This window comes from Fukomys damarensis, unplaced genomic scaffold (assembly GCF_012274545.1).
Source record: "Fukomys damarensis isolate Sample0158 unplaced genomic scaffold, DMR_v1.0_HiC HiC_scaffold_1, whole genome shotgun sequence".
Lineage (NCBI taxonomy): Eukaryota > Metazoa > Chordata > Mammalia > Rodentia > Bathyergidae > Fukomys > Fukomys damarensis.
Window position 1 is genome coordinate 38,657,348 of NW_022900913.1, and position 17,974 is coordinate 38,675,321.

Below are 17,974 nucleotides of genomic sequence, written 5' to 3' on the forward strand. Positions count from 1 at the left end.
ATATATATATGTATGTATATGAAATTATTTCATTGTCTTAGTACTAATTAACTTGTAATCTTTATTTCCAAGACTCTAGAGTAAAAATTAAGTTGAGTAAAGGAAGTAATGGTATGTATGTGTGTATAAGATATATAAATAAATAAAAATTATCCATGCCCCTATCAACTCTCTCCTTCCATAAATACTTATTGAATTAAATTAAAATTTTCTTCTTTGCACTTAGGCTATAGCATTTTTCTTTCTTTCCATACCTCTTTCCCACTTCACTTTCACAAAAGTCTGTGTCCTAAAACCTAGTTGTTATGATTTAGGTCTAAAGTGCCCCACCCCAAATTCTCGTGTGTGTGGAAGGTAATGGGATCATGGAGATGCTATAGCTGACTTGCTGTTATTAGGCGGGAGTTGGTTGGAGGTGGTCCCTGAGCGTGTGAACCGAAAGGCTATATTTTTGTCCCTGGCTCCTCCACTCTTTCTCTGCTTCCTGGCCAGTGAGCACCTTTTCCCCCTCCAAGCCCCTTTCCCATCCTGTTTCTGTCTTGGAGCCATGGACTGAAACCCTAAGTCAAAATAAAACACTCTTCTTTTAAGTCGTGGGAGTTTGGTGTTGTGTCTTAGAGACAAAAAAGTGACTAAGACACTATTTCAGACCTATATCCCTGTGGTCTACTCTATAGACCCAGACCACTGCTCTCTGTAGTCTTTCATACCTATTTCTTATTTCTCCTCATACCCAAAACACTCTCAAGCATTCACAGCTCCACAAATATTCAACTTCTCACCTCACCTCCTCAGAACAGAGCATTTCCAGACTATCCTATGAATGTCAGAAGAGGTACAGGGAAAGTGAGATTTCAAGCAAGCACGTAAGCCAGAAGCAGAAGAAACCAGGCCTGTCCAGGGGGAGGAGTGTTTCTAGAGAAAGAAGCACCTAGGAGACTATTTACAGACCTGACTTCTGAACCTGATGCATGTCATAGTCACAGCCTTGCTTTTATGTTTCCAAAGAAAAAAATATTGCTGTAATTTGTGTATGGCATATCTGGTGATTACCAAAATGGCGACTTCCCCATCACCTGGAATACAACTGAAACAATTACCAGTGAGGACCATCCCGACTTAAATAATGGGTATCCCTGTTGATCTTAGAGGGAAGCACCAGGCCATCTAGAGTTGCTAATGTTAATATAGTTTTTCACTTTGCCCAACATTGAAGTGACATTTTACCAGCACCCTTCTGTCTGTGCTCACTTTAGGAAGGAGGCATTCACTGAAGACCGGGGTGCCCGGAGGGGAGTAAAAAAAGTCATGGTTGTTGTGACTGATGGAGAGTCACATGACAACTATAAACTGAATAAGGTCATCCAGGACTGTGAAGATGAAAACATTCAGCGATTTGCCATAGCCGTAAGTACATTTCTAGGGATGGTTTTCAAGCTGCTGTGTGAAAATGGGGGCTGTGCACATATCACAGGAATTTTAAGAAATAAACTTCTCCATTTGAAAGTGAACTATAGGGGTTAGGGTTGGGTTTTACTCCCTTCTGTGACATCAGCACCCAGCATCGTCCCAGGTCAAGCATTCAGCACAACCATGAAGGAAAGGAAGGAAGAAAATATATTTTTAAAAATAAAAGGAGCAGTAAAAAAAGGGATAAAGGAAAGAAAGATAAAATGGGAAGAGAATGGAAATTAAAAATTAGATGTAGAGAAGGAAAAAGGAAAGATGAAAAGGCTGGAAGAGTGGGGAATACAGGGAAGATGGAGAAGAGGAAGAAATAAAAGGGCAAGGGAGGGAGGGAAGAAAACAAAACAAAAAAAAGTGGGCCACTGAAGATATAAATCCATTGGTGATAAATCCATTACTTGCTAACTAATAGTTTTTCCTGAAATTTGAGAGTCTGAAATCAAAACATAACTTGTATAATCTGTGAAAAATCCACAGTGATATACTCATACTTACAGTCTGCTCTTGGATTTATGATGTCCCAAGGTCCCTCCATTCTACAGTCAACCCAATAAAACAGAAATTTGTTATTAATGCCTTGGGCTGTTCCTTCTGTTCCATCTCCCCTGATGCACACCACCACCACCATTTGACCCTGTACAACAGGGAGATGTGTTGGTTGGAAACAGCTGCCAAAAAAAGATTATTGATAAACAAATGCCGTATGCTAATACTGCAAACAATTTCTCTATAAAAAAACAGTGCTTCTGTCTTCATAATTTAGTTTCAAAAAGAAATGCCTTAATTACTTATTTTTTAAATTACCAATTAAGTTTATTACTTAGTCCTATATAAGTCTGAATGCATATTCATATATATGAATATATATGCATATTCGTATATATGTATATATATTTTATATATGTATATATATGTATATATATAAAATACATGTGTATGCATGTATGCTAGACAGTGTCTTGGTAAGATTTTCAGAAAGAGCTACTTGTTCATGATCAAACAACTTGCTGAATGCTTCTACCAACCATCTGGTGATGTCACTAGCTGGAATAACATCAAAGACATTTAGAAACTATAACGTTACTTTTGAACTGTCAGATTTCAAAGATACAGCCATTAATAAACAGGGACACAGAACTGCAGAAGGAAAAATGTACAATATTTTCCTATACCAGTGACTGTGTTTATTGAATATTAATATTAATGTTCTGTAAATCACTCTTGCACAAATATGGCAATTCATAAAAACTAAATTATGCTAAGGTACTCTCCACACTCTGGTTTACTGCCAATACATTTGACATCCTTATTTAACACATAGAAGTTAAATTATGTTCTTGCTGTTTTTGCTGTGTCTTAGATTCTTGGCAGCTATAACAGAGGAAACTTAAGCACAGAAAAATTTGTCGAGGAAATAAAATCAATTGCAAGTAAACCCACTGAAAACCATTTCTTCAATGTCTCTGATGAATTGGCCCTGGTCACTATTGTTAAATCTCTGGGAGAAAGAATATTTGCCCTGGAAGGTATGGACTATTTCTTCTAACCCTGGATGTCCTATCTGCAATTCAAACTCATTGTAATGGGTCTTTGGTATTTATTTCTAGCATATCACTAATCCATTTTGACTGTATAGTATAGTCAGCGTGGCACAGTTTCCTTTTATAGAAATGTGTCACTGAGCTGACCATTTCATGTAGAATGGTCTCTTTGTAAGGGCATGGCCGTGCTAATGAGAGAGCCCGTGAATATAAGCCAGCAGTCAGTGCAGACGTGCAAGAACAAAAGTTCCCATGTACTTTATTCCCTTTCTGGACTATGGAGCCACAGTATCAAAATTTGTCTTTCCATTTTTTTCCCCATTTAGAGCTACTATGAGAGTGGTCTGAAGGAATAACTTCTTTGTTCATCCATTTTCTCTGTGTTTTACTCTTTGCACAATTTAAAGGTCTTCCTGGAGCTCTGCCTCAAGTCCTGTGCCACTGAAACTTCCCTTCTCAATGTCTAAATCTTGTATCTTTGTAGGATTTTTTTTCTCCTCCCGGGTAACTGGTTATTGAAGATATTGAGTCATGCTGTTCTCTCCTCTGCCTTAGGTAGGGGATGTCAAATTAACAAATTACTCTGGATCTAGATATCTCCTGACAAAAAGGCCTCAGAATTCTCATGACAGGAAAACTGGCATTTTCTCTGAAGCCTCTTTCTTCATAGTCTCTGAAGATCTGGAGTCTCAGGGAGCGTGTGGATGTTTCCACTAGGGGGAGAACCCATGGAGAATGCTTTTGCCCTTACGCTGCATCCACATCCAGTGAATCTTTTAGAGAGGGCATGCTAGGAATAGAAATGTAAAAGGCCTCACTCAGTCTGTTTGACACACCCTGAAAATAGCAAATAAAGATAAAATGAGAATGAGACAGAACTGGAAAAAAAAAAAGGTGGACCATTTTGGTTGAGCATCAGGGGTCTAACAAAATGCAGAAAAAGTTACTAACAGAATATTAAAATGTATAGAAAGAATGATTTAAAATAATGGCATTCAAAGATCATGGAAGTATTTTGGTCTGCAACCCAATGATCACACAACTATAACTATAAGAATAAAACTAACTCCTGTATGCAATGTTTTGTAATAGTTTCTCATCTCTTTTTTTTATTCCTTCTCTTTCAATGAAAAAATATTGGCTGTGCTCATTCTGCTTATTTTAAATGTAAGTCACAATAAGTACTTAGAAAATTTGGTTTATAGATTCCGGGGATTGACAGCCCAGCAAGACTGAATTTCTGTGCCCCCCTTTGCCCTGGGTCCTTTTCTTCTGTGCCTTTAGAAACAGAAAACTAAAATTCTGTAGCAAACTGAAGTTGCAGCTGCTTATAAAGAGCTCAGCTCTTTTTCTGTGTTCAAGTCATTTTAACTCGATTTTGGTCTTGCAGCAGCCATTCTGCTGTCATTTGCCAATAGGCCAGGCCATGAGCTTGCTTGGCCTTTTAAAAAAACTTTTTCCAAGATATTTTGTACTTTTAATAACACAGGCCAAGAAATAATCTGTAAAGATAATTTAAAAGAAAAATTATTCTGTTACTTGAGATGGTTAAACATGATGAGTACCATTTCTTAGCAAATAATATGACCCAGGACTGGCAGAAATGAGCTTGCATCATGTTGGGGCAGGAGTCAGTTTGATGGAAATAAGATTTTCAGATTCTGTCTAACCTAAAAACACCAGAGGTTAAAAATTCCATATTGATGTGCCCAAGCACTTTAAAAAGTCTTTATATTTAAAAACAAAATTATTTTTTAAGGCCCTCCACCAATTAAAAATATCTTCCATGTCTTTTGCTGTGCTATCAAAGCTAGATGATTCTTTTTCTTTCTGAATGAGCTTTTTCATATAGACCTTTTCCTTGTAACTTGGGAAATCTGCATTTCCTGTCAACACTTAGCTTTAGATGGTAAATAGCTGAAAGTTGGCTTGCCAAGGACAGTGCCACCTAGTGAGGCAAACAAACCAAGGCCTGGTCAAATAAAACCAGGGAATAGTCCAAGATCTGCCTTTCCTGTTAAGTCCTGTAAGAAATACTGAAGTCCCCAGTCAGAGGCTGCTCAGGGGTTAGAGTGGTTGGCTCAGCCCCTTGGACAGTGCGAGGAAGGACTTAAACTCAGAAACAGAGATAAGCAGCAGGCTCTTATCGTGGATGTCAGTGGAGCAGGCCAATGTCACATAGCTTCCTTCTGTCTGTTCCCACCTGGAAACAAGACAGCAGCGGATTTCTGCTCCTGCATTCTTGCCTGTTGGTCTTGCAAAGATAAGGAAGTACCTTAAAGAAATGTGTACGTAAAACACAATTTTAAATAAAATTATGTTCCAATCTTTTAGAGGACAATTCACGTTACATCACTATGGTGCATTTGAATTCTTGATTGATTACCCTACTTAATCTAGTCAGTAAAAAGCCAATCACTGATGTATTTGTCTACATTTTTATGCCAGTAAATAGTAAACATGTTTAATTTCATATATTTTTTTTCTGCCCCTCTTGTTAAGGCAAGCTGACTTTTCAAAAATTATGTGATATTTTTAACTTATCTTCAAGGCCGAATAAATCAGTAACTCCCTCCTGGAAGCAAGTAACTCAACATTCCCTCATTTCCCTCAGGAAGTTGTGGCTTAAGCTCATGAACATTTAGGGAAAAATTTGAGAGTAGTGTACTTCCATAGAATGCTCTGGATTGTCTCTGTATTTCAGTAAACAACTCCCAAATGGTCAGAGAATCTTTGAAAAATATGTGTTCAGATGGCATGTGGCCTGAAGCCCTATCAAAAAGTTCCCGCCCTCTGTTAGTGATACCCACAGCCAGCAGTTAGAGCAAAATGCAAACAGAATTCCTTAACCCTCTATCAAACAATGGAATTTTCAGAGGATCTGTAGCCTAAAATATGGATGGAAATGATGGAGCTATTTAAATCTACTTAAATAAGTAAATTAATTTTTTTTCAGCCCCATAAGATATCAAGTAAATTTGGCATAGGCAAGGTTCTCAAGTCACAAGAGGAAGCAGAGGTTTCATACTATGATAATTCATGTTTAACACATGGACCCAAAGCATTATAGGAGCCACAGCATGGTGGAGTGGAAGGATGGAGATTCTCCTCTCCTCCAACAAGGCTGGGGAAGCTAATGAGAAGATTCAGAGACAGAAGACCTTTCGCTAACCTTCTCTGTCTTCTGCTCAGCCCTGCTTGGGAATTTTGGGTTAAGAAATGCATGACTGAAAATATCCTGAGATGTTAAGACTTCTGGTTGGTAAGACTCCAGACTCTACCAGGTCTCTGTGTCCTGCAAGGCAGCAGTGCACTTGAAATCATTGTTAGTTACTTATGGTGATATTTTCCTATGTTGCAGCTACAACTGACCAGTCAGCAGCTTCATTTGAAATGGAAATGTCTCAGACTGGCTTCAGTGCGCATTATTCACAGGTATGTTGATTAGTAGGAAATGAAATACATTTTGGTAGGATTTCCTCCTCCCAAAACAACACCCAGCTATCCGCATTACAGTGTGTAGCAGTTCATGGCATTAGCAGTTATGAAGGTCATAACAAATGTTTTTTAATTCAAAAAGGAGAAAAGGACTCCCATATTTTACTAATACTTGTGCATCAGACAATTCGATCTCTGATTTATAGAATACTTCATTTATTTGCTAAAGCTATGAAATATATCATTTTCTCAATGTCAGGGTATCAAGGGTCTTGCTAGAATACCTTAGGATTCTAAGTCTTATGATTTTTTTAAGAATAAGCAAGGGGAAAAGGGAGGAGAGAAGGAAAGAAGGGAAAGGAAAGGAATAAATATGAGAAAAGGAAACAAGGTCTTTGTAAATAGGGAGCAGTGGAGGTGTTGAAGGGAGGGCAGGGGAATGGGGAAAAAAATAAGAACAAAGATATATCATGTACAAAGTCCCAATGATGAATGCCATCATATTGTATACCTAAAATGTACCAATAGACTTAATGAATAAAAACAAAGAATAAAGCAGGAAGACAATATCAGAAAATGCGTTATTTGTAGTGGGTGGAGGAAAAGGCATGATGGTGTTTCTAAAGGAATATTGACATTTTAGTATGCCATCATACTTCTAAACTTGGGCACATTTCGTGCTGTGCCTTGGTTTCTTCTGTAAAGTGGGGAGAGTAATAATGGCATCTAACCTATAGGGTTATTGTGAGGATTATATCGGTTAATATATGTAAAGCCCTTTGAACAGTACCTATCATTTAATACTGTCTAATTGTTTCCTCATCATTTTTATTGAATATCATTGTTTTCTTTATTTGCATATAAGGACTGGGTCATGCTTGGGGCAGTAGGAGCCTATGACTGGAATGGAACAGTTGTTATGCAGAAGTCTCATCAAATCATAACCCCTCCAAACACAACCTTTCAAATTGAGTCTACCAAAATGAATGAACCTCTTGCTTCTTATTTAGGTAAGGTCTTTATTAATTATAGAAGTTTATTTATGTATTTATTTTCTATTACTTGCTTATATTTCTATAGGTTTAAACCATGTACTAAGATCACTTTGAAGAGTTAAGCAGTTTAGGGACCTGTGAAAGGTTTCAGACCTCCAAATAGCCTTAGTGAGTCAAAGTCACAGAACCTGGAGGTCAGTGTTTCTTAATAGTGGTATTTAATGCAAGGAATAGTAGAAAACATGAGGTCTCCCTCTATCTGATACTGTCTTTAAATTCAAGAAGAGATGACCTGGTGGAAAGGAAATAAAGGTAGAAAAAAGAAACCTTGGCTTTGCTAATATCCTAAAGACTAGAGTCTCATATTCTCTTAAATAACTTTTATCATTAGTTTCTTTCTACGGCTCCTGATTTTGAAAGAAAAAAAGAATTTCAGGCCTCTTTTAAAATAGTGCTATTTACAATCAGTCAAAGACTTGCCAGGAAGGAGAAGGCATATGTCTGATTCCCCCTTCAGGATCTGTTCCAGTCTGGAAGATTCCCGCGGGACACTTCTTTGTCACTGGAAAAAGATCTCCATGAACAGTTGGGAGAACCTGAATGGAAAGCCCCCTCAGCATATGGTTTCCTAACTCTCAGTCAGCAAGTATTTTTTTGAGCTACTTTTTTGCTCCAAGCATTGTTCTTGGTTCTGGAAATGCATTGGTAAAGAAAACAAGTACTTTGGCCTTAAAGTGATCACATTTTTAGCAAGTTACCATTTTCTCTGTGGGATCTTTGTGATCTGGGGGATAAAAGTTGTTCTCTCTATAAGCCATTTTTTTTTCTATTTTATGAAGAAACTGGCAGGTCTTTATTGGCCCTTTCCTCTGTGTTCTTATTCAAGAATATTGAAAATTGTAGAGGCAGTGAGACAAGAATAAAAAACCTTAGGATTTAGATGACTAATAATATATTGCAATGATAAGCAGCAGAGACAATATGACTGCTAAAACTTCTTGAGACATATGGAACTGAGTTAATGAAATTCTTTTTTTATTTTTATTTTTATTTTTTGTGGTACCAGGGATCAGAACTCAGCCCCTTGTGCTTGCAATGCAGGCAGCAGAACCATTGAGCCAAATCCCCAGCCCTGAAATTCTTATCATATTCTGCCCTGATCAGACAACAGCTAGAATATTGCATTGTTTTAAGTATCATGTATCCCAAAGATAAAATGATAAATTAAGATGTGCCAGTAAAAGATTATTTAGGGAATGCAGATCTGGAAACATTTCTCTGCTATAAGCCTATCTTTCTCTTAAAACATGAAGAAATTGGAAATAGAAAACAAAGTATACATTGCATGTCTTTGAACTATTGGGAAGATTGTGGAGTAAAATTTAAAGGTTGGGCTTAAAATTCTGATCAAACTTTATCATTAAGAGAGATCTTAGTATATACTCAAACATTTCCAAATTAAAAAACTGTAGGATGGAACAGTTATATCACAGTCACCTATGGCATATTTGAACCAACAATCTACAATCTATTGTTTCATAATTATTCTAGTATCATTTCACCATACAAAATACCAGATTCTGGCTTAAGAAAATGCCACATAAATGTTAAGTATAGGTAATGTGCCAAACATTGAATTATAAGTTGAAAATAGCAAGATGAATAAGGTATCTTTTTTTGATGAGAAAGAATGAAGAAATAAGCAATCATTATTAGTATTTTATTGCTGTGTCACAAAACAATGGCACAAAGGGCAGAAGGTTGGGTTATATATCTTCCAGAAGTTCTTCATATCCTAAGATTCTATGGGACAGTTTTATGTGAAGTATTTTTAATCAATTAACCCAAGGCCTCTTTTCTAAATAAACAACTATAGAAAACTTATGTATACATATAATGGATGGCCTATAAAGTGGTGTAGCTCCTTAAGAAAGGCATTAGGGCCAGGGATTTAGCTCAGTGGTTCTGCCACCTGCCTTGCAAGCACAAGGATCTGAGTTCGATCCCTGGTACCAAAAAAAAAAAAAAAAGACAAAAAAGAAAGGCATTTGACAATATATTTACTGAGTCCTGAAAGAGATCACAATAGTCAGTAAATTTCACTTTTGCATGTCCAACCTAAGAAACAAATCCAGTATTAATACCACGTTGACCCAGAAATTTCACGTTGGAGGATCTAACCTAAGAAGTAAATCCAGTATTTAAGAATGACAATTGAATAATTATTTATGATATTGGAGGAAGTGGAATTATCTCGTGTATAAAATTATAAGATAATCAAGTAAATGGTAAATTTACTCAGTGGAACATCAGAATAAAAATGCTAAAGCTGCTAATGCTATAAAACTAAGAACTTAAAGCAATTAGGGTGCTGATTGTACAGTTAAGGATATCTCTAAGTCATAGAGACTTGTGTTTGTTTTCAGACTCCATTCCTGTGATTTCATACACATTGCCCTGCAAAGCCTCAAATTAATTATTTCTAAAATGGCTAAAATTATACTACATATATAATTTGGCTTGTTATAAAGATTAAATTAAATAATGACTACAAAATGCTTGCTTAGTACTGTGCCCAGAAGATAGCACTGAAGATGCAGTTTTTGATTTTGTTGTTACGTAGTATTACCTAATGAGCATCCCTCTTACTTTAGTATCATGCTAAGTAAAATGATGACCCCAAAGATGTCCATGTCCTAATTCTTGGCTGCCTGAATATGTCACCTTATGTGGAAAAAGAGACTTGGTAAATGTAACTAAGTTCAGGATTTTTAGATGGGAAATTTATCCTGGAATCTGAGATGTGATCCAGTGTAATCAAATGTCCTTAAAATCAGAGAACTTCTCCTGGATGTAGTCAGAGGAAGAAAGAGCTAGATAACAATGGTCAGATGTGGTGTTGTTGGCTTTGAATATAGAGGGAGGGACCCCAAGCCATGGGTCAATCTTATGCTACAAAGGGGAAGGAAGTGCATTCTTCCCTATAGTCTCCAGAAAAAACAGAGCTCTGTTTGCTGTGATTTTAGCCCAGAGATTATATTAAACTTCCAATTTATAGAATTGTAAGATAATGCACTTATGTTACCGTAAGCCATCGAGTTTGTGGTAACTTATTATGGCAGCAACAGAAAACTAATACAGGGCTGGGGATTTAGCTCAGTGGTTTCACCGCTTGCCCTGCAAGCATAAGGACCCTAGTTCGATCCCCGTTACCAAAAAAAAAAAAAAACAGATCTATGTACTAAAAGTAGGTGACATTAATACTATTTAAACTAAGTATTGAGTGTTTATAAAATTAAAGACATTAAATTCCTTTAAAACAAATAAGTCTTAGACTCCTAAATCTGTTGTTCCCCTAGTTATGGCTGGTTAAAGCAGACTTAGAGAATTTATGATGTTAACCTATTAGTTCAGTGAGAAAACATTAAAACAGCCTTCATTCCTGACCACAGTATTTACGATATATGACTTATGTTGTCAATTACACCTAAATAAAAATGGAAAAAAGTACTGTTTCAAAAAATGTGTATATATTATGAGTACTTTGTGCCCCCAAAAGGAAATTTTTGTATATGTTCGCTTCAGTGTGCTGAGATGAATTTGTTTTGTTTCAGAAATCATACCATTGGCTTATTCAGAAGTTAGCATACAAGACATTTTGCCAACATAAAGTCTAATGTATGTAAGGTTCCTTTCAAAATAGAAAAGTACCCAGAAAAGGCAAGGGACAGGGAGTAGAGGCTTGTTTTGTTTTGTTTCCAAATATTATTGTAAATCTGAAATGAGGCTATCAAAAAGTTTCTTTATGAAAATACCAAATTAAGGAGCTATTATTGAATGTGTCACTCTGAAGTCTGTGTGAATTTCAATTTGTGAGATCACAGAAAATCTTATGAAAGAAGCAAATTGAAAAGGTAGATGCTTTAAGAAGAGTCAGGTACCAATCCATAATAATCGGAAAGAAGTAGAAACAGAAGCTGTTACATATGAGTCATGCACTCATCTCCCTTGGCCCAGTAAACTGTCTCAGTGTGCACTTAGCAAGTGGATTCGGCCTTGAGCACACACTTGAGACTGTGTCCCCTGCCTCCTCCACAGCTTGTTCATTTCTAACTGTGACAGACGGATTCTGAAGGAAAAGAAAGGAAGTGAGGCAAAGCATGGATTCAACACAGCTCATAACTACTTCCCATTACTTCACCACCTCACCCTTCTTCCAAGAAGGGAATTATGAGAGCTGACAGAACTTACTCTTCATAAATCCATGCACTGAACTATAACATTCACTTTGGGGGCCGAGTACTTGGGACCTTGCACTTGCGAGGCAGGCAATGGAACCACTGAGCTAAATCCCTGGCCCATAGCATCCACTTTTTTATCTTCCATTGTGTTGTTTTCCTTTTCAGGCAGCAATATTAAGCTTCAATGTTGTTTATTATTTGCCTTTCATTAAAATTAGCCTTTACCTGGCCCACTTTTTCTCTCCCTCTTTATTATCTTTAACTTCCTGAGCTGCATAAGAAACTACTGATATTTGACATTTATTCTCTCTGTGATATATCAGCTAATATTTGTAGTTATCACATTCAAATTATGAAAGTCAAATAAATAATCACACAGGTGAATGAAAGTCAATTAAAATGAGACATAATCAGACATATGAAAAACTGTCCAAATCTCAAATATAATTTAAAAGGGTCATTCACTTGTTTGATTCACATCTCTGAAAATTACAGAAAGTAATAAAAATCAATATGTATTAACCTTTCCCCATTAATTCCACTCTATCCTTTATATTTCTTAGTAGAGTGGTATGAAAATAACAGGGCCTTTTGCTTGGCACATCCTTCTATTCCTTTTTATATATGCATAAACTCAAAATTTTATTTCTTAAGCAATATTGTGGTTAGTAATACAAAAACATAACATGTGTTTGAAAAGAATATTTCATATTTTATAATGTCTAAAAGTATAAAAACTCTAAATGATAATGAAAATGGGAATGTAGGAAAGATTTTTATAAAGCATAATGTGTCTGAAAATTGTTTCCCTTAGGACTTGTCAGAATGAGCACGTTTTTGTACAAAATCCTGTGTTCTTTTAAAAATTTGGAAGAAAATTAAAATATTGCCTAATAGTAAAATACTTCCCAAATACATGGGCAATGTGGGGTCTCTCTGAGTTAAAAAGTCTATGTGGTGACATTTTGAAGAATAGAGCATCTTTTGCTCCCTCTATGAACAGCCCTGATCATTAGAACATTTCTTCCTGGAGAGTTGAAATTTACATGTTGTAAATTTTACCCATGAATGTAGCTTTGTTCTCCAAAGAAACAAAGAGTAAATTGAATTTTTCATTGAAAAAATAATAATATTACAGACACAACTCAAGCCCCCATCATGGTCCTGGGCCATCTTTTAAAATGGTACACTATTCATTTCACCCAGAAAATCCTTACAAAGCCATGCAAATCAAGATGTGCAAATCGTCACTTAACTCAGAGGACATCGTGAAACTTTGCAGGCCATCAATAGTATGGCTATCTGAAAATCCACCAAGTATTTAAAAGGTGACTTTAGAGGCAATGTGTGTCTTCCCATTTTTACAATGGTGAAGTTGGCAGGAGTGTGCGCCTTGGACAGAGGGTAAATGCCTGAGAGTGCCGAAGAGTTGCTGTACAGGCTTAAAAATACAGAGGGTAATAATGAACTTGAGCATTTATATATATATTCTGTGGTCACTGAGAAAATCCAGGTGAACAAAGCACCCAAGGTGCCAGCTGTACTTGGAGAACACGGTCAGACAGCCGATCATGAGCTCCCCCATCTCACTGACATGATTCAGACTGGAACAGAGCTGTTTCTACACCAGAAGAAAAGATCACACAGAAGAAAAATATGTCTTGTGGCTCAGGAAATAGCTCAACATAAAATACATGCAGATTAAACTAAAACCATAAAAAAGAATATTCAAAATTATAAAGAACATGAAAATAATGAGAAATAATCAGATGTGAAAAACAGTTAAATGGAAGCACCAATCAAACACATTAAATTCACACAACGCACTGTTAGATGAAGTTTAACACTCATTAAACATCCTCACATTTAAATAACAGCAATGATTCACAATGCCTAGCAAGATGTAATGAAACTAGTCTCACACACTTGTGCATAGAGCAACTTGCCAGATTTGATCATTAACAATTTGATCCAGTAATCTATTTTTTGAAAATTTTTGTTCAAAAAATCCAAAAGAAGAAAATATGTTAAACATGCAAAAATGTCTTTGCAAGCTTAAGTATAATACTAAAAAATTTAAAACCATCTAGATTTTAGTATTCCATAAAGGAAGGACAGGGTAATAAATTCACATTTATGCCCTAGTTCACAGAAATAATCTTCAATCATTTAAAATTACAACTAAAAATCTAGGTAGCAATTCAGAAAACATTGATGTTTTCTATAACCCCAACTATATGTGTATTAATGTTTATAGCACAGGCACTTGCATGCACAGGAAACATAATTGATTAACTTCAAAATGGTGAAATGAGGGCTGTCATTTTTTGTGGGATATCTTTTTCTTGTTACATTACTTGTGGCTTTAAACAATGAAAAAACCAAAGATTTTAGGGAATAAATTTTCAGAATAAAGTAGCTGTGGTAGGACATATTAGAAGATTCTAAACTAAACAAATTCTTACATGCATTTACGAATTATTTTTTAAAAAGAGAAGCCTACGTAAAATAGAGAGAAATGGTTCTCCCGGCCATTTAAAGTGCTTCATGATATATTATATGCAGACTTTAAGAGGACAAAGGTTTATCTGGAGTCTCTCTTTCTTTAGGTTACTCAGTAAACTCTGCCACTACTTCTGGAGATGTGCTCTATGTTGCGGGACAGCCTCGATACAATCACACAGGCCAGGTCATCATCTATAGGATGGAAGATGGAGACATCAAAATTCTCCAGACACTCAGAGGAGAACAGGTAAACATGAAAAGATTGTTTTAAATTAATCTGTTATACTCTATGTAACTATTATCCTAAACTTTTAAAAAGTAAAAAAAACATAAAATTTATACTGTAAAAAGGACCCCCTGCTAAATTCTTTAAAAGGAAGTAAAGGGTCTGCATCTTTGACATGAATATTTCAGTTGCATGGGGATAGAGCAAAAATGTATAGATAATAGGTGTAGATACAGGTATACAAAATATATACAGGAAAAAATTCTAAAATATTAAGAAGCATAAATATATGAAAAGCACAGACAGTATATTCAGAAAATAGAATGATTGCTCTAAACTGAAATTAGTATAGAAAGTCTTAAGAGATGAAACTTGGGCTGAGTCTCAAAGGGAAGATAGAATATAGATAAGTAGAAAGGTAACTGAAAGACTGTTAAAGAGATAACATAGCCCCAATTGTGTGACATTTTGAATGACAAAAAAATTTGGATTACATCCCAGAGGCAACTGGAAATTCTTCTTAGGTAATAAATATTAAAAGTGATATAAGAGAAAATAAACACAGTAGGTGCACATCAATATTTACAATATTTTTTAGGCTGAAACATCTTACTATTCTATTTTAGGTTATTTGTAGATTGTGATAATTTTGGTAATTTTTGACCCTTTTCATAGTTTTCTATATTTACCAATTGTTGTAAAATGAGACTTTATCAAGTTTATTGTGCAGACTTAAAGGGGATTTCTTTTTAGATTTTCATAAATATTTCTATTTTTTCCCCATTAAGCTTATTGGTACATTTAAAGCAAACAATATAGTTACATGTATCATTGGGATCTTGTACCTTTACATGATATGTCTTGTTTCTTATTTTTACCCCATACCCCTGCCCCCCCTTCATGGATTTTTCATAAATATTTCTATTTTTTCCCCATTAAGCTTATTGGTACATTTAAAGCAAACAATATAGTTACATGTATCATTGGGATCTTGTACCTTTACATGATATGTCTTGTTTCTTATTTTTACCCCATACCCCTGCCCCCCCTTCATGGATTTTTCATAAATATTTCAACTCAGGAGACTGCACAAGAAGGACTGATACAACTTTGCTCATCTGTAGAACTCCTGGCTGCAGTTCAGCCCAGCATACAGTCCTGGTTCCAGGAAACTCACAGCAAGCAGGCCTAGGAGCTCCCTAGGAGCTCCTTCTATTGCCTCATGTCTCACAGGAGACAGTGTCCTTTATGACAACAGCATAAATGTAGCTTACTTATCTCTGTGATGGACTTGCCCATTACAAGACTCACTGCTGAGAAGCCCAAAACACATCTGCACCATCAGGTACTTAGAGTTCACTTAAAATTCCTCATGATTAAAGTGCAATGTCCCCACCAGAGTTTGTTTTCACCACCACCAGTGTTGTTTAGCAATACAATTAGAATTTCATTCTCAACAGATAACCAGAAAAATAAGAGTACATCAGAGGCTAGATTCTTATATACCAGGCTTTTTTCCTCCACTTTGGGTTACTGTGACAAAACATCTAAGGTAAATGATTTAAAGAAGAAAGATACTTTTGGCTTATAGTTTCAGAGGTTTCAGTCCGTGGTCAGCTGGCCCCATTGTTCAGGCATGATGGAAAGAAAGGCATGTGGAAGAAAGTTGCTCACTTCATGGCCACAGAAGTCAGAGAAAAAGGGAAAGAACCAGACAAGGAATAAGGCACAAGGCATACCTTTCAAAGCACATCTCCACTGATCTCTTTTTTTAATTGGGCTCTCTCTTACAATAGCCTGTGCACCTTTGAATACATTAATGAATTAAGCCATTGATTAGATTAGCACACAACCCAGTAACCTCAAACAGACAGAAATGGGACCAGAAAGTGGGTTGCCTGCCCAACCCACTTTTCAAAGGTGTTTTATATGGCAAAGCCATGAGGTGTGGTGGGTACTAAGTGGGACAAAACTATAAGACCTAATAGAAAATTACAAGGTGGGCATGAGGTAGAACAAAATCATGACCAACCAATAAGATTACAAGTACAGTCACCCAGGTAATATTTATTAAATGGAAATCAAATGGGAAAATAAGTCATATACAACGAATTTCCTCCATTGGAACATCAATCACTGCTATCCATCTCTACGGGAAGTGCTACCTCTTTTTTAAATTTTATTTTAATAATGCTAACCAGTGAATATGCCTCAGTTCTCCATGTTGGCATCTTAATTGTTCTCTAAGTTGGCTCCTCCACTGTCCTGCATGTTGGCTGAATGAGGGCCTGCTCTGTCTATCTGCCTACAAGATGGCTAATTAACTTACCTATCTACAATACTATGACATAGGAGCTAAGTCATAGATGCTAACACAGGAAGTGTCAATAAGACAAGTACTAAGAGTACCAAGTTTTAAACACAGGTCAATATTTGAAAAGGTGATATAAGCATTTCAACAATGAAATGTAAGTTCCCTATCTCTTCCTAAGTCAGATCTGACAGCAGAGAAAATATACTACTGCAAGGGATGGCCCCCATCAATCCTTTCATATTTTTCTATCTCTCATAGCTGCTGGGAAAAGACTTAGCTGTAAGTGAGTAGAAATCATCTAAGATCAAAAGGTAAAATATACTGCAGTATTCTAAGACCTTTGGGCTCCTATTAATGTACTTAGTTCATATTTCAAGTTACTGTATTGCTCAGCAACCTCCAGTTTCTGTATTTCCTTACCTTTGCCAACCAAGTCTTATAACCTCTTCTCAATTGGCAGAAGCAAGAGAATGCAGATTTTTAGCTTTCTTCAGAACATCTGCTATTCATCAGGTTGTTTTGTCTTGTGCCTTAGATTGGTTCCTACTTCGGCAGTGTATTAACAACAGTTGACATTGATAATGATGCTAACACTGACATCCTTCTCGTCGGAGCGCCCATGTACATGGGAACAGAGAAAGAAGAACAAGGAAAAGTATACGTGTATACTCTGAATCAGGTAATGGTAGCCGAGTTTGGTAGAAATCCAGGAAAATGTTTTTCTGTCCATTCAGTATTAAATAGTGCAGTTCTACTTTTTGCCTCATTTTGGAAAAGAAAGCAAAGAAGTGTTCAGGGCTCATCCATGTCACCAAAACCTCAGTTTCAAAAGGAACATTTAGGATTGTAATAAAGTAGTTCTAGTCCTTAGATATTTTCTACTTGGAAATGTAAAGTATGCTTGTACCAGAACATATAGGATAAAGAAGACAGACCCCACTCAACACTAAAACACCCATCCTGGAACCATTTATGAGCTCTGACCTGGAAGTGGGTAATACTAACAGTTGCAGTGGGCTGACTGGTACAGGAGAAGTAATTTCAAAGCAAAGACATCAGACACTTCCCAGGAACCACTGTGATCTTTGGAATACTTCACTGAGCTTAAGTGAAATTCTGTTTTTCATTCCTGACAATAGATACCATTTCTAGGTGAAACCTTGATTCTTCCTTATGAACTTATGTTGCTATTTACAGCAAGACCAGTGTTTATTTATTTAGCTTTGTTTAAACTCTTAGATTTTCTC

General features: G+C 36.2%; 1 protein-coding gene across 2 annotated transcripts in view; it reads left to right on the forward strand.

The window, feature by feature from the left end:
• Itga1 (integrin subunit alpha 1) overlaps positions 1-17,974 on the forward strand; it is a 131,086-nt gene that overhangs the window by 78,027 nt on the left and 35,085 nt on the right. For both annotated transcript variants that reach the window (XM_010644015.3, XM_033760868.1), the window contains exons 8-13: positions 1,257-1,407; positions 2,828-2,993; positions 6,370-6,443; positions 7,312-7,456; positions 14,292-14,434; positions 17,263-17,406. In XM_010644015.3, coding sequence (XP_010642317.1) covers positions 1,257-1,407; positions 2,828-2,993; positions 6,370-6,443; positions 7,312-7,456; positions 14,292-14,434; positions 17,263-17,406 — 823 coding nt within the window. The remainder of the gene's footprint in view (positions 1-1,256; positions 1,408-2,827; positions 2,994-6,369; positions 6,444-7,311; positions 7,457-14,291; positions 14,435-17,262; positions 17,407-17,974) is intronic.